The following is a 20799-nucleotide window of genomic DNA, read 5'->3' as shown; positions in this document are numbered from 1 at the left end:
GATTCTTCCAGTGGTGTCTTGTTGTTGTGGACCCATGTCAGATTCTGTGCTGTTGTTTGGTGTGGTGGCAGTATCGACCCAGGGCACACCTACAGGCTGAACAAGCTAGTTAAGGTTAACTCTGTCACTGGAATAAAGTGTAAATCACTGGAGGCAGAGGTGGAAATAAAAATGGTTGAAAACTCCATGACAAGCTGACTAAAATGAAATGCACCTTCAGCGATTTGTTCATACCACAATGTTGCAACTTGCTAGGTGAACAAGGACAGTCAAAATGTGGATTTGCACTATATCTCAATATCGGAATATGTGGGTACAGATATGTGTGTTACCTTTCTTGTATGTTGTTTACTGTGTCTCGAGTGTTTTACTTAAAGTATGTATGTATGAATCTATTTATCTATCTATCTATCTGCACAGTCGTGTTATGAGTTGCCAGGCACAGACTCACTGCAGTCTTGAAACTGGCTGGACTTTGATTTCACTGATTAGCACACCTCCAACCAGAGGATCATCTAATCAGTTAAATCAGCTGCTACCTGCAGACTCTACCCTCAGTGGCACATGGCTGTCTATCTTCTGGTTTACAGTATACTGCTATAACAAAGCCCTGACTGATTCGTTTCATATGATGTTGAATGCCAATTGCCAATGAGAGCAATACGTCTAGAACAAGTGTATTCATTAAAAAAAGGTTTAGCCTACTGTATGTATCATAAAATCATTTTTTCTGCCCAGCCAGTAACATGACACGTTGGGTGTTGTTCCTGATTTTATCAACTAGACAATACCGGACTGTACTCCTGTGCATTTCCTCAGAAACGAAACACACGGAGTGGTCTGGTACAAACGCGAACGGTTTCCTCAAAGACAGAAGCGTCGATGTGCAGCAGCAGCAGGAGGGTGTTGACATCTAATCTTAGTTTTTGTACAAACAGAAGCATCTGGAAGGATTCGACTTAAGTATTTGATTAAAAGAAACAACAACAACAACAACAAAAAACTAGGCTACACCAAAAAAAGGAAAAACGGATTTTGCTGCATGGAGTTCAAGGTAACATCGCCCCCTCAAGTGGGTTTACTTATTCTTGAGTTTTGATGCTAAAATCATGCTTAAACAAATAAATCCAGATCAGATCCCATGTGAAATGTCGTGGACTATAACTTATTTTCATGATCGAGTCTGGATTTTGTAATCTTACGTCATCATCTAGGGAAACTAACTGCATAAAAGCTTTAGGCCGTAATATTGTTCTCGGTCTGATTGCCCGCTGCCAGTGTGTCAGTCAGCAGCCTATAGTCGCGGGCTCTGTACATGGACTGAAAATAACGTTAAGGGGAATTTCAGTGATTTCAAGAGAACAATCGACCATTATTTTACAGTGTAATTGCGGGGATTCTGCCCATCCTGGATCCCATTCCAGAAGCATTGCACAGGGACACAAAGAAAACTTGAGATTTTATGGAAATTCGAGTTGCTAGGTGGATGTATTTCTATTTTGATGGTGGATCCTAATGACTGATGATCTGGAATGACATGTTCTTAGTACTACAGTAGCTAGCCGACCGTGGCAGGTAGAGCAAAATTTTGTTGGCATAAAAGGGATAAAAAAAAAACTCGATCTCATTCTAGTTGGAATGTTTGCCACAGCCTCAAGTTTGATGAAGCAGGCCTACATGTGGACAGTTTTCATGTATTCATCTATTGCAGGATGAAAATAGGCTGAATCTAACAGTGTTTTTTTTTTTTTTTTTTTTTCCCCAGAGGTAATTTGATCCATTCCATCATGGCCAAGTTGATGGTGTAACATCCAAGGAGGGTTTATGTAGCCTAACAAAGAGAAAGAAACGAGCACCATGGGTAAGTGCATTGGCAAAAGTCGCCGTTTGTCTGAAGTGTTTTTGAACAACGGCTTTAGACCTTCATATTATGCAGAAAACATCCTGAAATGTTGGCAATAAATATAAAAATACATCAGACTATTTGTTGAGATGTGTGACATGTTATCCCCTGAAACCTGCACTGATCAGTGGCCAATACTAGGAACCAGCTTTTTTGTGTTTTAATTCATTTACTAAACACTATCAATAATATTATTAATTAACACTATTTACCCCTAACGCTTGTACAACTTATGCCCACCTAGGGGTAAATTGAGCTAAAATATCAACTTCTGTTTGAATGATCATAATTTTTCAAATTGCAGCATTCACAGGACAGATGATGTTTTTAATAGAGGTGCAAGATCCAAGTGGATCACTTTGATAGAGATTAGTGCATTTCCTTCTCCATGGAAACTCAGAATGTCAAAGTGGGTCAACTGACCTTATTTTCCCCTATATCAAATATGCTGTCTTTAAGTGAAAACCCACCCTAAACCAGAATTCCCATGTCATTCCCATAAGTAACATTAAAGTCACACTGCCTTTTATAGCTCATTCTATCATACCATACATCTAGCCTATTTGACAATTTATGCCAAAATATGACTATACGTTTATTTTCTCATATTTTAATATCAAAATCTCATTACTTTTGTACATAAAAAAATTCCAACCAATAACACCATCTCAGATTTTTGAACAATCCCTCCCACCCCTCCTCCTTTCCCATTAAATAAAACTGCCCTAACTGATCCCATTGGTTTACACTTTTGAATGATCCCTTCCTGTGTTATGTCCCGCCCCAATATCCTGTTTCAACAGTAAATGCATCACATTAAGGAAGCAAGATGCTTTCAAAATGCGGTGTCATTGTGACTTTATGTCTAGATTTGTGTTTCCTACATGAGCAAATTCGCCCCCCCCCTCCCCCCACAAAAAAAGAGTGACCCCAAGACTTATGTCTGTGATGTAATTGTATCATGTTTGATTCTACATGGTCTGCATTCCAATCTTAGTGAATGTAGCTTTAACTTAGATAAGTGACTGAAGTACAGTGATTTCAAAAGTCCCATCATCAAATTATTTACAATCAAAGCTGCTGTTCTGTCTCTTTTCTCATTACACAGCTGACGAACTCAAGCAACCGCCTGAGAAATGGACTGAATCTCAAGTAAGCTCCTGGCTAAGAACTATTGGAGTGAAGGAGCAGTACATCAAAAAACTGTTTGAGGAAGAGGTAGATGGACGAATCCTCCTTGAACTGAGTGAGGACTTTTTGAAGACAGAGACTGGTATGAAATCAGGGCCTGCTCATTTGATCATCAAAAAGAGAGATGATCTTATTAACTCCCAGCAAAAATCCCAGGAGAGGCAAAGGCCCATCGGTGACCAAAAAAGTGAGTCAGGACCAAAAAAGAAATCAGTTCAACAACTTCCTGTGACAACTGAAAGTCATCCACCACAGATTCCAGAGACAGATCAAGGAGTCTTAGAGGAGAAACAAACTGATCAAGAACAGTATGTCTGTGTTTTTACTTCAAAGGAAGACTGCAAACCACGGCCATTTGATAAAGAAGGCATTGATTTCACATATGTTAAGCACAGGGTTCTGCAACCTGAGTCTGGTGCCTTTGATCTGATATCTCCTTGCCACGAATATAAGTCTTTTGCTATAGCTGCTACGTTAGACCGCACAAGGTTACAAGCAAAATTTGCCAAAGAGGTTCTTAAATTTGGGACTGGCTGTATGAATATCAGATCAAATGGCACAATACACTTTGGTGTGATGGACAGCAAAGATGATGCAGGCTACACACATGGTGAGATAATTGGTATTCCTGTACAAGAGAAGGACATGTATGTAGATGCTTTAGATCACATTGAGAGGAGTTTCTCTCCCTCTGACAGGGAGCATGTACGTCAGTGTGTGCGGCCACCTAGGTTCATTGAAGTGATGGATCGAAAAAGTACAGAAAAAAGGTATGTGGTAGAGGTTGACATTGTGCCATCAATAAGTATTGTCAAGAGCAGAGTGTATTCAGTTCGTCTGCCAAACTTCAAAGAGTCAGCTAACAAAATAGAACATGAGAAAGAAACAATTTTTCGGCGGGTGGGGTCAAAAACAGAGCCAGTGAGTGAGAAGGACCAATGTGATTTCTACCAACGAGTCAGAGACAGGGATGCTCAAAGAGAAGAAGCAGAGAACTGTCAGTTCCTCAGTACACCAGACATCTGCCCAGACCTTGGACGGAAGCTCACAATGCTTATGACTAGTGGAAAGAAATTCATTGAAAAGGACAAATGGTACATACTTGTCACAAACAAATTCAATCCTGATGACCTTTGCAACATTGACTGGCTACTTAACATGAAGATATTCTGTGTGTTCGACTTTGACCCAGACTCAAAGCTATCAGGACTTTGCAGTAGATACATTCAGCATCATGCTGCAAACATGCACTTCATGCAGAGCTATAGGATATCCAGTGACATGAGCATCAAAGAATTCGAAAGCCACTTGCATCTGTTTGAGCAAACTAGCTGGATCTTTTGTAATGGCCGTACTGATTACAAAGGAAATGAAACCCCCTGTGATGAAATGGCTTGGATCAAGACAAAAATGACTCTCCTGAGGGAATCTGTGTCCTTGATCTGCAAACAAATCTTGCCAAAAGGCACATTCCTGGTACTTTTCCTTCTCACATCACCAGTCGAGAAACCACTCTTGCACACCTTTTATGAGTTTTTCACCGATATGGAAGGCCATGAAGACATCGTTTGCATCTCTGAATCTGAGGAAAACTTTCAAAAGTGGCAAAGCTTTGCTGAGGGCTCATGTGGAACAGAAACGGTGAACCGTTCCAGTGTTGTTGGGATGAAAATGAGCCATGTTAATGCAACATTGCTGCCAGTCCAACAAGTAAACTCATCTGCTACCAAACACTTACCCATCTTTGTAAAAGGGCAATGTCTTCTTGAAACACATGTAGAGGAAAGGATGTCTTCTCTGGAAATTCTGACCACCGATCATTGTGATGAAACGAGCAAAGACTACATCAATGCAGAGAAATCTAACATTGAATGTCAGTTCTACCATGGAGGGAGAGTGACCTGGTTGAATTTCTGGCTTGCTGAGCATAGCTATGTTGGAGAGGTAATTGAAAGGGATGCTTATCATGACGCTTCGAAACTTCTCAGTGATGCTTTGAAATGGAATGTCGATCAGAGTCCTGTGAGTTGTATCAACATCTACCATCATCCAGGAAGTGGTGGAAGCACTGTGGCAAGACAAGTGCTGTGGAACAACAGGAAAGACCTAAGATGTGCTGTTGTGAAGCCCTCATACTCAGCTGCTAATGTCACACAACACGCAGCTGAGCTCAGAGAATATGAAGAAAAAGATCCGCAGAAGTGTCTTCCTGTGCTGCTCCTCATTGAAGACTCGGACAAAGAATACCTTGATGATCTACGGAATGAGCTAGAGGTTGCCATTCACACCAAGCGAATCCAGTATGGAAACCCATGTTTCATTTTGCTGAGCTGCAGACGATCCAATAATCCAGAGAAGAGATGCAAGGAGTCTCCATTACAGAATGTATCTGTCACTCACAAACTATCTGATCAGGAGAAGAGAAAGTTTGCCCGAAGGCGACAGACACTTGAGGAATGCTATCAGCCTCAGTTCATCCTCACATTTGTTTTGATGAGCGAAGAATTCAACCATCAAACGATTGTGCATTATGTTGGACAATTTGTGAAACATTTGCTCCAAGACATTGATCGTGAATCTGTTGTCACTCGCCTCATTCACTATGTGGCATTGCTGAATACATACGTTCAGAACTCTTTTATCTCTCAATCCCATTGTGAAGCTCTGCTTGCACTAACCTTCCACATGGAAAGGTTTCGCCGGCATGGGTTTGAGAAATCTCTGAGTGAGCAGGCTGAACTGGTCTTCTTACACCTTAGAGATGACAAGACTCACATTGAATCAATCAGAATCATCCATCCACTCGTTGCAAAGGAAATTCTCCAACAACTTCTGGAGGACCAAAAGAGCCAAAGTAGCTTGGCAATGAATCTGCTCTGCGAGAATGTGCTTTTTGAGCACAGATTTGGAAAGGAGGATTACATGACGTTTTTGAGAGCACTATTCTTAAGACGTTCCAGGATAAACAAAGGGGATGAATTTGATAGTTTTTTCTCCCCTCTGATTGAGCATGTGTGTGAAAATGAAAACCCAGAAGAAGCAATCACATTACTCAAGGAAGCATACGAACGTTTCCATAAAGATGCATTCTTTGCACAACAACTTGCTCGCCTTCACTATACCTATGAAAAGTTCGAAGAGGCAAAACACTGGGCAGAGATGGCAGCCAAACAGATGCCCAACAATTCATACATTCTAGACACAAAAGGCCAGGTGTACAGAAAATGGTTCCAAGCCAAGTGCAAAGCCATTGAGAATGTAACAAAGACCGCCCAAAATACAGCAGATGCTGTAGACACTGCATTGAAAGCCATGGAGTGTTTTAAAGAATGCGAGAAAGCAGCTGTCGCAGACATTGAAACCATGAACAATTCAGGATTTTTTGCTGAAGTTGAGGTTGGGTGCAGCCTGCTCAAACTGATTTTTTCGTTGCAAGTGTTTTCAAACAGAAACAGTGGCCATTCAGAATGTATGAAGTACCTGCTAACCGATTACATTCCTGAGGAAGTTAAAGAACCCTGGGAGTCCTTTCATGGCCGTTTGAAAAAACTCCAGAAGACACTGCATGAAGCCTTAGAATGGATCTCAGAGGACCTCAGTTACTTCCAGACAGACTTTGGTGCACATGAAGAGATCACTGAAGGTCCTGATACGAAGACAAGCCATCCCCTGTCATGGTTGGCAAAAAAATCATCTGAGTATGGGAAGTACTTCAGTGAAGCTTATCCTTGCGCACCTCTGAAGTACTGTCTGTCAAACCCAGCCAATTTAACTCCTTTCATGAAACGCATGATTATCTATCATCTTGGTGGGGGAAATATAACCTCCATCCTCTCCAAACTGACTGACCAGAAAGAAAAGGATCCAGTAGGGCTTTTTGAGGCCATCCTATCGCTCTACCCCAGCAATCCATTCAAGGCCAACTTAAATCAAATGGATCTTGTTAGTTACATAGTGGCCCATATTGCTTTGAATTGCCTATCACCTCAATCTGCAAAGGTAGCTGCTCTGAAAGATCTACAGGCACTTAGTCACCAATTTCCAACTGAGAAAAAGAGATGCAGTCCTAGTGCCCTGTTCTTGCTTACCTTGCTATTTTGGCCAGAGGATCATGACAGAGATCATGAAAAAGAAACCAAATATGAAATTGTACAGTTGGCTGTTGAACACCTGAAAAGAGACTACTGGACCAAGATGAAGGACATTCCTCAGCGAAAGAAAAGGATTTTCACCCATTTCTTTCTGAGTAATGGGAGTGGCTTGAACAAAATTGTCCACAAGAGCAAGTTTGAAACAATCACAAAGGTGCTCTCCGTCTCTGAGAAACGAATGAAATGGTACAGGGGAGAAGCATGGAAAATGCCAGAGATTGCCAAGATGTTGAAACGTGTCTCTGGTTGGACTGAAGATGGAACAGTGTACCTTGAGGGTCCGCAGAAAAAGAAGTTCAGTATCCCCGCTCTTTATGCACCTTCAGTGCCTCATGGTAATGAAAACATCACATTCTACTTGGGATTTACATTCAGAGGACCTGTTGCATACAACATCACTTTGAAAAGCTAGTTTTGCCCTTCAACAATGGTCTTGATGTATATGGCTGTCATGTTAACATGCTGGATCATGAACCTAATATCTTCATCTCATTACCTAGGCCGAGAACAAATTCTCAAAAGGTTGCTTCATTTAAAAACAAGTTAGTTTCTAATTTAAATTTTTCAAGAAGCAAATAAAAGGGGTAGCTAAAAATGCATAACCGCCTGATATGGTATTAATAATGTATTGTTTTGCAAGTACAGTAGATTGCATTTATATAGCTTATGATATTATTTAGTTGCTCTTTGGGGCTTATTTATCTTCATTATCTTCTGATTTTAATGATTTATGTGTAGGCATATATCTTTTTGTCCTGCACAGATGTGTTATGTTTGTATATGTATGCAAATTCATATGTGTGTGTGTGTATATATACAGTACTGTGCAAAAGTCTTAGGCACCCTAGATTTTTTATATCAATTTCTTAGGAGTCTTAGATGTTTATTTGTTTTCTGCATTAGTGTGTGAGTAGACTGCTGTTTATTGTAAATTTTTGATATTCGCAAACTTTTCATTTCATTAGTTTTGAAAGCATCTTCGCCTTATGGATTTCTTTGACATATGCCTAAGACTTTTACACAGTACTGTATATATTTTTTTCCTAATAGTCCGTGTAGTAGATTGGATTCATTCTGCTGACCGATGCGTATTCAGGTATCACTATATATTTATTAGGGTACTGCCCCCGGCAGGTGCGGCTTGTTACACTGATTTGTACAGTATATATAGAAAGTGTTGTTACTTATTGTCTTGATGCTCTGATGAAGGTGTAATACCGAAACGCGTTAGCAGTCATGGCCAAAAAATACATGGTAAAATGAGGTGATGTCTTTTTTGTTATATTCTTTTATATTATTATATTGGTGTGCTGGTTTCTTTCAACTCAAACTCTTATCATTGAAGTCCAGCACCCAGCTACAGCCTTTTGGAAGAAGCGCACCTGTTTCTATTTTGTAATTGGCCTATATAAGATGTTTTGATATGTACATTTTGCAATTTGTTTGTGAGTCAACAGGGATTCCAATGAAACTATGAGATATTTTTTTCAACTGCAATGTAATAATGGAGTTTCATTTGTAGAGAAATACTGTAAGATGTGTGCCTTCATTATAATTGCTCTTAAAAATATACAGTATGAAGTGTCAGTGAAATCACTCATCCACTTCTATGTACAGATATATTGAGGATTTTCCTGACATGAAAAAGATTACGAGTGTAAGACCAACAGACAATGTAACATGTTGATATGCAATAGTAAGAGATATAATATGTTAAAGTGCAGAATTTACTTTGTATATAGAACAACATCCTTGACACAAACTGACAAACCTGTCTTTATGATGAAATTGCTAACAGTTATGTAGATATTAAGCTACTGTGTGTAGTTGTTTTTTTCATACTGAATGAAATTGTTGTTTGATATTAACATGAAGATTTGACTCAGTAAAACTTAATGCTCTGAATTGTATGTAAAAGCAGACTGCTAACCAGAATAAAAATATTCTTCAATTTCAGTTTCATTCTCTCATAATTCTTTATTAATTTACTAATTATATGCCCTTTTCATGTTCTACTGAAAGTAAATCTATCAGCAGAAATTCATTCATAGTGATAGAACAGGCAGATATTTTGTAAGTTTCACCTAACCCTTACTTAATTGGAAAGGATTGGATTAGACCCAGAAGGTCACTATCTCATCAAGTGTTTGTATTATTGACCATTTCCATAATAATAATGATTATTGATATTATAATAAACTTTGTTTGTTAGCACTTTTCAAAACAAAGTCACAAAGTGCATGCTTTACATAGAATAAAAAAAGGAAAAGGAAATACAGCAAATGAAATCATACCAGGAAAAAAAGAAAAACATCAACAAACAACAGTTTGTTGATTGTAAGCTGTTTGTATTCAGGTAAGTTCTAAAGTTTAGGGGCCCTGATTGCTCAATCACCTTTTTATTTTAGCCTTGGGAACAGTCAAGAGAGCTTTGTCTGTAGATCTAAGATTACACATTTGTACATCAGTGCGACTGATGCTCATATTCAGTTATTCCTTCATATGTTTTTAACTGGTATGAACACCAGACAAGTCCACCATGCTTAGCTAAAGTTACAGGGACTGGAATCAGATTTCTTTTGAGATAATATTAGGACATAGCCTACAGTAACCTCTTTTAAGAGACAAATGCATATTATATCTAGAGAACATGATGAGGGTTTCTTATGAGATACAATGTCTACAAGTGGTTCCACTGATATTTGCTTGCTCTGGTGGCTTTCAGTTTACCAATAGGCCTACACAGGATTTGATGTTGCAATGCACTGTGCCATAATCCAAGGTGAGCATTCAGGAAGAAGCCAGACTCAGATGAATAAAAAGGACATCAAGCTCTGTTATAAATCTACAGGACCGTCAGGCAAGCAGCCTCATTCACCAGCCACCTAATCTAAATGTTACAGGGTTGAGTGTGTGAGTGCGGAGTCACTGGGGTTAAGTGGACACCTCCCATCACAGATATTTTGTTGAATTAGGCCCATGAAACCTCTAGAGAATTTGATACAATCTTACTAGGAGAATAACAAGGCACATTAACAACAATACCAAGACCATCAGAAACAAATAAATCCTTAGTTTCTAAATTGTTCAAAGCAAAGCTTGATTACAAGATCAAGTGTATGGTCGCGTTTATGAGTTGGTCCTGTTACTGATTGAATTTAAGATTAATAGATAAAATTAGATGTAAACATTTTTGACCCAAATATTTCTACAACATACATTAAAGTCTCCAAGAATGAGAACTTTTGTTGTGGGCTACCTAGTCAATAAAAAATCTGAAAATTCAGGGATTAAGTTGTTCTAATATTTTAGAGGTTGATACACCAACACATAAAATAGACTGTTTCTTTTTAAATGTAAACAATTTGGTCTTTGGTCTGGAAAAGATGAGTATTCTCCAAATTATTTTGGGTTTGGTAAAGTAAGACAAATTAGATAGCAGCTTAATTTAGGGGCTAAACTTCATTACAGTTTAACTATGTTTCAATCACCATAAAGAAATTGTGACTGTTAGAAGAGATAAAATCATTAGGCTATGGATAACGGTTTTGTTGAATAGGCTAATCTAACATTGAGGAGACCAAATCTTGATCTAAATGACTAGGATTACCATTTCGCACTCCAGACTTCCCTTGGACCCAATGGGACTATACTAGGCTATGTGTAATGATTTTTCTATATGAATTATAACCCATAAATAAAAAACAAAATATTCAAGTCAAGTTTATTTGTAGGCTATACCCTAATCACTAATCACGTTAGAGTCTCAAAGGACACAATACCCATTATGAAAACAATAGGCTAAATGGAAATAGATAGTAGGCTATTAGTCAGATAGTAGAAGATAGTTTCTTGAAATAGTAGGCTATACTATGCTGTTCAGCTTCAGTGAAGGACAGAAATCATGTTAAAGATCGTCACATTATCGGTTACTTACAGCCTACTATTTAAAGTAGCGTAGAAGCTCACATCATCTTGTTTCACTCACCTTGTGGTCCAAGTTAAAAAAAACTAAAGAAAAGAAACGGAATGCTGTGCTTTCGATTACTAATAATAATTTACAAATCCTTGTTACATTCAGTACAACTAAACACAGCAATATGCATTTCCAAAAAGGTTATTGATGAGATTCCTCATTAAAAAAAAAGTCAAGAGGCTACCTCAACGTGTATGTTTGAGCGCTTTTGTCCTACTACGCTTGCCTTAGTTTGCGAACGACCGACTAGTGAGAGTTGCTGACTGGTTCACTGTGCCTGTTATGTCATTGCAAATTGTACTTTCACGGCAATTGTGCTTGTGCGCCGACTTTTTAACAAATTGCTTTCTGCCACTGCTAGCATGTTATGTGCCTTGTGAGAACAGCTGTAAATGGCTCCCAACCTGAGCTGTTTGATAGCTAGCTAGCTAGCTAACAAATATCCAACTGCCACTGAACTGAGTGCAGTTCCTTGTTTATAAACGCAACAAGTCGATCCACATCAAGGAAGACTTTTACCACAAGATGAACAAAACAGTGAGCCTAAACAATCTCCATTAGTTATATGTTCATTATGTGATGCCTCCCTGTAAAATCAAATGTTTCCTTATTAACAGCTTCTGCCAATGTTTCTTTCAAACTGCTACTGACTGTTTACACCATAACGGGTCGTTTATTGCAGAAACACAACTCACCCTAAAAGCCCTTTGACCTGGCAGAGCATCTTTGATGAGGGCATGGGTCTGCTGTCTGCTGCAGCCACCCCAGCTGTGCTCCTCCTGGCCTTGACTTTGCTAACATGCTTGTACATCAGCCATTTCTCTGACCACGAGGTCAGACTGATTAAGTCAGTCTATGCAAAGCAAAATAAAATCTTAGCATTTGCAAGACATGTCAATCATCCAGCAAAGCTACATAACAATTCAGTGGAGGGATGGGGAAACCTCCAACCACACACACAGGAGACCCCCACTGATGTTCTCAGAAATGATAAATGTGCCATGGCCCTAGAGAGTCGATTTGACTGTGCCAGGGACAGAGCTCTTAGCCAGAGAGAGTGTGAGGAGAGAGGGTGCTGTTATGCCCCTCTGCCTAATTCCAGAGGACCTCCTTGGTGCTTCTACCCCTGGTCGTACAGTGGCTACAAAATGGGTCCGCTCACTCCCACGCCGAGAGGCCAGGCTGCCACCCTGACGCGGCCCAACCCCTCCTATCTCCCCAGAGATATCTCCACTCTCTGCCTAGAGGTCATGGAGGAGGCCGCAGGCCGCTTGCACCTCACTGTGAGTACCTGTACGGGTTAATACTCTGCTTTTCCTCTCCCTTATTCCACTAACATTCATAATACCAAATGATAAGAAGCAATGAAAGAAATGCACAGAGGATCACTTATGTTCCCTATGAGTTACTGAGTTTGGGAGATTGGACTCTGGCCTGAATGGAAGAGAATCTATAAAACAATTAAAGAATGTGAATAGGGTCTAGATCAAGTACACAAATTAGACCTGCTACTTTTCTTCTATGTACATTTAGTTAGGATGTGCATATCTGACCCTGTTAAAATTGAAGCAACATTTTATTTCCCTCTAGTTGAAGGACCCGTCGTCTCAGCGATATGAAGTTCAGCTGCCCACTGGTAAGCCCCGGAGCAATGTTGATACCCAAGATCCCCTCTACACCACCGAATTCCACCCAGACCCATTTGGCTTCATAGTACGACGCAAATCCAACGGAAGGGTCATGTGAGTAGATCTTCATATCCTCAGCTCTCTATCTATTTAGGATGCAGTATACACATTAATAGCACTCACTAAATAGTTACTGTTGCACAGCCTAACCTATTTCTGTCTTTATCACCAGCCCACTTACTCTGACATAGTCAGCATTTGTCATTGTATCAGACTACTTTTGTGTAAAATGACCAGTGATATAGTCATTTTCTTCTTCATGATCATGACCATGGCATACCACTTGTTTGTCTTTTCTGTCCTTCTTGTCCAGTATGAACACCACGGTCGCTCCGCTGCTGTTTGCTGACCAGTACCTGCAGCTGTCCACCACCCTGGCCTCCTCTCTGGTGTCTGGGCTTGGGGAGCATTACACCTCCCTCCGCTTGGACCTTAACTGGACCTCCCTCACTCTCTGGAACAAAGACATGGCACCTCAAGTGAGTCTGTGGGCTGTGGAATATATTTTAATGATACCTGACCTGAAACTATGGAGATGGAGAGAATATTTTGAATAGAACAAACATTTCAAGATGAAATGTCCCCCATTGTGTACTCAAAGCAAGTCAAGACTGTTTTTCTCCACAGGGTAATGCTAACCTCTATGGCTCCCACCCATTCTACATTGTGCAGGAGGAGGATGGCCTGGCACATGGAGTTTTCCTACTCAACAGCAATGCCATGGGTACAGTGATATCTGTTTATCTAAGACACTCATAGCATCACACTTCCATTTTTGGACATGTACTTTTCCATAGCTCATATATTAGTATTGAAAAACTATCCTTCTAGCTTATGAGGGCACATATTATTGCTAATTGTCTTTACAAACTACTCTGTAGAGGTGATTTTGCAGCCGACCCCTGCTCTCACCTGGGTGGCCATCGGTGGAATCCTGGACCTGTACATTTTCTTGGGTCCTGACCCCCAGAGTGTAGTCCGGCAGTACCTCCAGGTTATTGGTATGTCACTCTCAAAACCAAAACAACAGCAGTAGGCATGCATGCATACAGACAGGGTAAATGTGGACCTCTAAGTGTAAGAATTTTTAAAAGCATGTCAGTGTGAGTATATTTGAATTGGCCATAGGGTTTGCTGGAAAAGAGTGAACATATGTGCTTGTTCATCCATCCCCAGGCTATCCTATGCTGCCTCCCTATTGGTCACTGGGCTTCCATCTGTGTCGTTGGGGCTACACAACCACTAATGCAACCCGGCAGGTGGCACAACACATGCACAGTGCCAACTTCCCTCTGGTAAATGCACATGGAGGTTAACTAAGTTGTGCTCAAGCAGCCAGAGTTGAGGTGCTGCCTATAAAAATGTCAGAAAAGAGAACAAAAAAGTAAGATGCAACACTTGCTAAATATAGACGTTATTGCATTAAAAACATGGTATGTTCACAGGTATGTTCAGATATGTTCATCTGATAGGATCTGATGAAGGCCATCGTGGCCAAAACGTAATGCTTTCAATGCAATAAAATGAACATTGAGGAAAATATTTACATTACATCAGATAATGACATCACTCTTGTTTAATACTAGCATTGGACAATCTTTACATCCAATTAGAATTTAACTCCTCATTATCTTGCTCATTAATTGGCCACTTTGTAGCTGAGATGATTTTGTTTCTTTCATCAGGATGTGCAGTGGAATGACCTGGACTATGCAGATAAGCGCAGGGTATTCACCTTTGACCCCTGGCGATTCGGGGACCTCCCAGAGATGGTGGAGGAGTTCCATCAGAGAGGCATGAAGTACATCCTTATCCTGGTGAGACATCTTCAAAAACGTCACTAACTTCAAAATAAACTCACCAGCACTCTAAAACACAATGACCCTGATTTATCAAACAGTTTTTGCATTATGACTGAGAAAAAACTCAACACTTGATTGCCTAAATTGGTGAGAGTACTGGATAAGTCGGGTAAGGAATCATTAACAGTTTATCTCCAGCAGATGGCAGCAAAAACTGTGAGTCTCAACTTGTTTTTAGCACTGAGGCATTCTCTCTTGATCTCTGCCTCAGGACCCTGGGATCAGCAGCACCAGTCCCCCGGGAACTTACCCTCCCTTTGACGATGGGCTGAGAAGAGAGGTCTTCATTAAAAATGCTACAGGACAGACCCTGATAGGGAAGGTCAGACTTCTTTCTTCTGGGGATCTATGCCATTCTGTCCAAATGTGGGGTGTGTGTGCATCTGTTAATCTGTGCACGTGTGTTTATGCATGCCGTTATGTACATGTGGTATTATATCCCCATACTGTTCCTCCAGGTGTGGCCTGGCCCAACAGCCTTCCCAGACTTCACCAACCCAGAGACCAGAAACTGGTGGGAAGACTGCATCAGAGAGTTCCATTCTAAAGTCCCTGTGGACGGTCTGTGGATTGTGAGTTAACACGCACACACACACACACACACACACACACACACACATCTAGAGGACAGGTTTTTAACTTTCACTCCAAAACATGTATTGAAGGACTTATTGGTGATATGTTTAATTTGCAACTTAGCAACATAAAAAGAGTGACTCCATTGATCCTCCCAGGATATGAATGAACCTGCCAGTTTTGTCCAGGGCTCAGTGGACGGCTGTCCTGAGAGTGATCTGGAGAACCCCCCATATACGCCAAGTAAGTGTGCTGGATCTGGAGATTTAATGGAATGTAAACTTTATCCACTTCATATTTTAATATAAAGTATTCACATATCCGCTACTGTAGCTCTACAAGACTCCCTGTGGATGACTATTGATATTTAGTTGATCTATTCATTAGCAGTTGCCAGATATGTTACATGCATTTGGAGCCTGTGTGTCTCTCTCCCATCATACAGGAGTGGTTGGTGGTCAGCTGAACTCGGGAACTCTTTGTATGTCCGCCCAGCAGAGGCTGTCCACTCACTACAACCTGCACAATGTCTATGGGCTGACGGAGGCTAGTGCCACCCACAGGTTAGACCATGCAGGGATCACACTGAGCACACTGAGCTATTGATTGTTAAGAAGTTGCACAGTTAATTTTGCAGCCCATATTTGCACATAGTTGAGTTGTTTCACTATGATTAGTAAAGTGAACTTAAACAATAAGCCACGACAACAGGCCATGGTTTACAGTGATATTAGAAAATAAGAGGGCTTTGTTAGGCAGAGGTTTTATAAAATGGTTGTAACACACCAATGCAATAAAAGATAGAATAAAGAATAAACATTTTTAATTAATAATAACTGATATTTAAATGTTATTTTCCCATCTAGCAATATAGTTTGAACAGTAGCTAAACAACATGGCTGCTCACCAACACATAAGTACTGGTACGAGTGGTGATTTAGCACATGGATATTTAAATGAACTATCATGCAGTTGCAGGTATACGTTTATCTGGTGTACAATGGAATGTGACTTAGCCAATCAGAAATGAGGACTGGAACAATCCGTTTTATGACAATATACAGTATATGGACCAGGATGTTCTTTGGGACTTGTTGATCTGTCCATTTATCTTGGGGTTGGTTGCTGTCCTCAGTGCTCTCGTGAAGGTACGGGGGAAACGACCCTTTGTTCTGTCCCGCTCTTCCTTCCCCGGCATGGGACGCTTCTCTGGGGTGTGGACAGGAGACGTCAGGAGCGACTGGGAGCAGCTGCGATACTCCATCCCTGGTGAGGAGGATTAGATTTTTAAAGATCTTTGTGTGTATGTGTCATGATCTGAGATGGAATAATACTTATTATTCCATCCATGATATTTTTACAAGAATGCATGTAGTTATTCAGTGATTATTTAGTTTTAAGGTTCTCTCTCCTGACAGACACTTGATGTATAGAGCAAGGGATTTTGTTCTTGGTGTCGGAGAGTAATGAGTAACGTCTCTTTTTGAAAATGTGCTCTGAGATAAGATTTGAAACGGTTTCAGCTCTAGTTTGTCATGGACCTGTATGTGGTAGAATAAAAGCTTCAACCAAACCAGCAGAAAGAGTATTTTATCTTTTTTGAAGTGGCTACACACTGCCTGATAGATTTAGAATGACCTTTTGCACCCCCCTCTACATCCCTTCCCCCCAGCGGTGCTGCAGTTCAGCCTGTTCGGGGTGCCGCTGGTGGGGGCGGACATCTGTGGCTTTGGGGGCAACACCACAGAGGAGCTGTGTGTGCGCTGGATGCAGCTCGGGGCCTTCTACCCGTTCATGAGGAACCACAACGACGAACCCAATGCTGTGAGAGAGAGAGAGAGGCTGCCTGTGTGTGTGTGTGTCTGTGAGTGTACAGTATGTGTGTTGCGTATGTGCATGTGTGTATCTGTGTGCTTAATCGTGTTTCATTGAGTTTAATCAAGTACAAGTTAGTGCAAACTTCTGCTGTAAGTGCAACGTTGTCAGAACAGCCCCAGTGTTTTTGTGAAGAAGTATGGTGCCTGCACTGCCAATGTCTTTCCACTGTGTCTAGAGCAGTCCATCTGTTACATGTATTATGAATAGAGGTAACTCTAGCTCTTTTCATTGTGTGTGTTTGTATGTGTCTCTGTGCCACAGCCTCAGGAACCCTATGTATTTGGGCAGCGGGCCCAGGCAGCCATGCGGAGCGCATTGAATCTCCGTTACTCCCTTCTTCCGTTCCTCTACACACTCTTCTACCACGCACACACCTCTGCTGCCACTGTGGCCAGACCTCTCTTCATGGAGTATGTCTCCTCTCCTCTCCTCTCCTTTCCTCTCCTCTCCTCTCCTCTCCTCTCCTCTCTTCTCCTTTCCTCTCCTTTCCTCTCCTCTCCTCTCCTCTCACAAGTCCTTTCTTTCCTATAAGCTATCTACTACATAACCAAACAACAATTGCATCACTGTTCACTCTTCACTGTCAATAAGCTTTTATTTCCATGTGTATCATCTCACTCAGGTTTCCCACTGACCCTAACTGTCAGGCCATAGACAGACAGTTCCTGTGGGGGAATTCACTTCTCATTAGTCCTGTCTTAGAGCAAGGGGCAGTGGAGCTGGCCGCCTACCTCCCCCCGGGGACTTGGTACAGTCTTGACAATGTAAGTAGCTTCTACCAGAATTTATGTTCGTATATAGAATGTAGGCTTGGGCTGATATTCAATCAAATCAAATATTCCTTCAATGCTTGAATAGTAAGATACTATTCAATACTTTCTTACTAGGCTATTAATAATCATTATTATTATCAATAGCCTAGAAATTTGATGTAATTTAGATTAAATAAAGTAAAAAATAAACAAAGAAAAAACCCCTGAAACAAAACAAAAAAAACGGCCGACGATATTTTGGTGGGACAGTATCGCGATATTACATTTTGGATATCAACCGAGCCTAGTAGAATGCGATGACTTCTAAATAAGCCTGCGGATTCCAAAAAAAAGATTCCAATCAATCTAAAGGTTCCAGTCCAGTATCGACGTGGACATATTTTTGTCCACTGACAAAAGCCCATCATGCTTGAGGCTTATTGTGGTAATGCATGACTGAAGTGTTCACCTTGTTTCATTAGTCATGTTGGTCCTTTTTGGTGTGTGTCTGTCTGTGTTTTGCCGTCCCCAGGGTCAGCCCTTCTACAGTAAGGGCCAGTACCTGCTCCTGCCAGCCCCTCTGGACACCATTAACGTCCATGTGGGGGAAGGACACATTATCCCTCAACAGGTGGGTGTCTGCTCTGGAGAGGTCCCAAGATGCAGCTGGGTTTGCTGGCCTTAGCACTCTCCGTATTGTGTTTGGTTCAATGGGAGATGAGGTGGGGCAGATAAATGCAATAAAATATAATTGCAAATATGAAAATATTTGAGTGCACACCTGAATTGAATATTACAATGGATAATTTTGAAATAAATTTTGGGTTTAACTGCTTACCAGTTATGCACTGTGTGGTTCTGGTTCTGTTCCTTGGCAGATGGTCGAAATTTAGGCCTAATTATTATTTATTGTTGGTTAGTTTTCAGTATTGCAGCAATTACAGTGTTTCGCTTAGCAACCACTTTAACTACTGTTCAAGAACTATATTCCTTGGTGGAAGAATAACATTTAATTATTATTATATATCATTGATTTAAAAAAGATGGATTCATTGAACATTTTGATTCTTATTAATACAGTTGTGTGTTACACCTTTATAAAAGCAGTACGCCTTATTATTTAATGAAACAGCTATGATTTGACACTACAGGTGTACAGGTGTGATTGCTTGCAGATGTGGTACCAGATGAAATTTAAGGTCATGTTGATCTATCAGAGACAGAGGCAGCTGAAAAATAACTGAAGCACATGTGAGTGAAGAGCATTTTGCATCATATCTTTTATGTTTTCTTCAATACCCTTTTGGTTGTGTAGGAGCCAGCCTTGACAACCACAGCCTCACGCGGAAACCCTTTCTACCTGACGGTGGCGCTGTCATCGGGGGGCTGGGCCTGGGGAGACTTGTTCTGGGATGATGGGAACAGTCTTGACACCTTCGAGACGGGAAACTACTGCTACGTCATCTTCATCGCTGGACAGGTAGGGAACAGACGAGTGACCTTTGTGTGCCTTTGAAAAGCTGATGACATGGCGCTTTGCTAATTCAATCCAGCATTTTAGCACCGGCTGCAAAAGCTGCTTTACCAAATGATGCAAAAAATACTCATCTACATGTTCTCTACTTCAGTCCCAGGTGGTGAGTGACCCTCTCAGGCTGAATGGGGCGCTGGACGGCCTGGTGCTGGGGGGGCTGCGGGTGTTCGGAGTGCCTTCCCCGCCCCGCTATGTATGGGCCAATGGGGAGAAAGTCAGGGATTTCACCTACCGCACTGACACCAAGGTGACTTCTGCCTGACTCAGCACTGCTTCCTTTGGTGTTTGTCCTCCTGAGACAGATAATGATGTTATTCTACAGATGAGCGTCTGCCTGTCTTTCCACCTGTATACCTAATTGTCCTGTCTGTCCTTCCCCCTCCCTTTGTAGTCATTCTGTTGTTTTTTGTGTCTTCCTCTTGTATATCAGGTCTATCTGTCTGAAAATCCTACCAGTCTGACACTATGTCTATACGTCTGTCTCTCCCTACAGGCTTTGACAGTGACCAGTCTGGCTCTGCCCATGTCAGCGGTCTTCACAGTCCAATGGACTCTGTGATCCACTGGACTTCATTACCCAGGTGCCTTAGGGAGTCCTTGCATTCTGTACTGCCCCTGAAAAGACCCGCTACATTAACATGGCACTATCCTGGACTGACACCACTTGATTTCCCCAGAACATCCAATAGTGCAATGTGCACCTTACATTTGCTCTGCCTTTTGCTCCAAAGTGGCAAGAGTGGATATTAACATTTGGAAGCTTTGTACTATGTATTTAAAAATGTGATGACATCAAACCGGGAAGCCATCATCTTGATGTGGCTGGTTCCCTTACTCAGCACTCTCTGTGTTAATTGCTGCTCTGAATCAAGAAATTATCATGCCTTCTGAATTTTAATGAATGTGATAACTACATATATATATTTTTGCAAAAACATGTATTTGTCTACAGCAATGGTAATATGCTGAGCGCTCCTTATCAGATGGTTTTATTTACTTACTGTTTAAGATTACTTACTGAGTATTTCTTGAGATCCTGCTGTAGATGTTTCATGTTGTCTTATTTATCTTGCTCTGAAAAAAGATCCATTTTACCAGCTTGTGTCATTAGGTCCTGCTTTTCATCATCAGTGTAGTTTGACAAAATTATGGGGCAACAAGCGGTCATAGCCAAATATCTCTAATTTGTTAATAATCATTTACTATAGGCTCCAGTGTCATCAGTTAGGGAATCTAACGTATGGGTGTGAATATGCTGACCTCTAGCAGTCAGCATAGTAGTGCCATT

The 20799-nt window shown here is 41.0% G+C and overlaps 2 protein-coding genes across 3 annotated transcripts; both read left to right on the top strand.

Annotated features, from left to right (window-relative positions):
• The first annotated feature begins 827 nt into the window (after positions 1-827).
• samd9l (sterile alpha motif domain containing 9 like) lies at positions 828-9201 on the top strand. 2 transcript variants are annotated; one of them, XM_071516225.1, is made up of 3 exons: positions 828-1054; positions 1766-1861; positions 3012-9201. In XM_071516225.1, the coding sequence occupies exons 2-3, from the start codon at positions 1858-1860 to the stop codon at positions 7655-7657; spliced, it is 4650 nt and encodes a 1549-aa protein (XP_071372326.1). In that variant the 5' UTR covers positions 828-1054; positions 1766-1857; the 3' UTR covers positions 7658-9201. The 2 variants fall into 2 exon arrangements, with proteins under 2 accessions (XP_071372326.1, XP_071372327.1); XM_071516226.1 differs by having other exon boundaries at positions 828-1072.
• A 2571-nt stretch (positions 9202-11772) lies between these two features.
• Positions 11773-20715, top strand: gaa (alpha glucosidase). The gene is made up of 19 exons (XM_071516224.1): positions 11773-12504; positions 12812-12963; positions 13223-13388; positions 13537-13633; positions 13791-13910; positions 14086-14204; positions 14595-14726; positions 14983-15093; positions 15230-15343; positions 15506-15590; positions 15793-15910; positions 16483-16616; positions 17020-17171; positions 17487-17635; positions 17848-17989; positions 18510-18608; positions 19293-19457; positions 19606-19758; positions 20005-20715. Exons 1-19 carry the CDS (start codon positions 11959-11961, stop codon positions 20068-20070), a joined length of 2820 nt encoding a protein of 939 aa, XP_071372325.1. The 5' UTR covers positions 11773-11958; the 3' UTR covers positions 20071-20715.
• The last annotated feature ends 84 nt before the right edge of the window (positions 20716-20799 follow it).

The sequence above is a fragment of the Centroberyx affinis genome, unplaced genomic scaffold (assembly GCF_046629955.1).
Source record: "Centroberyx affinis isolate AG114_WGS23_722 - 3 ecotype Tasmania unplaced genomic scaffold, CSIRO-AGI_Caff_v1 ptg000395l_1, whole genome shotgun sequence".
In the NCBI taxonomy this organism is placed as follows: domain Eukaryota; kingdom Metazoa; phylum Chordata; class Actinopteri; order Beryciformes; family Berycidae; genus Centroberyx; species Centroberyx affinis.
This window is presented reverse-complemented; position numbering and strand designations above follow the sequence as displayed.

Coding starts and splice junctions, on each gene's coding strand:
- gaa (XM_071516224.1), top strand. CDS start 11,959: ATGGGTCTGCTGTCTGCTGCAGCCACCCCAGCTGTGCTCCTCCTGGCC. Junction 15,344..15,505: donor CTGTGGACGGTCTGTGGATT/GTGAGTTAACAC, acceptor TGATCCTCCCAG/GATATGAATGAACCTGCCAG. Junction 15,911..16,482: donor GAGGCTAGTGCCACCCACAG/GTTAGACCATGC, acceptor TGCTGTCCTCAG/TGCTCTCGTGAAGGTACGGG.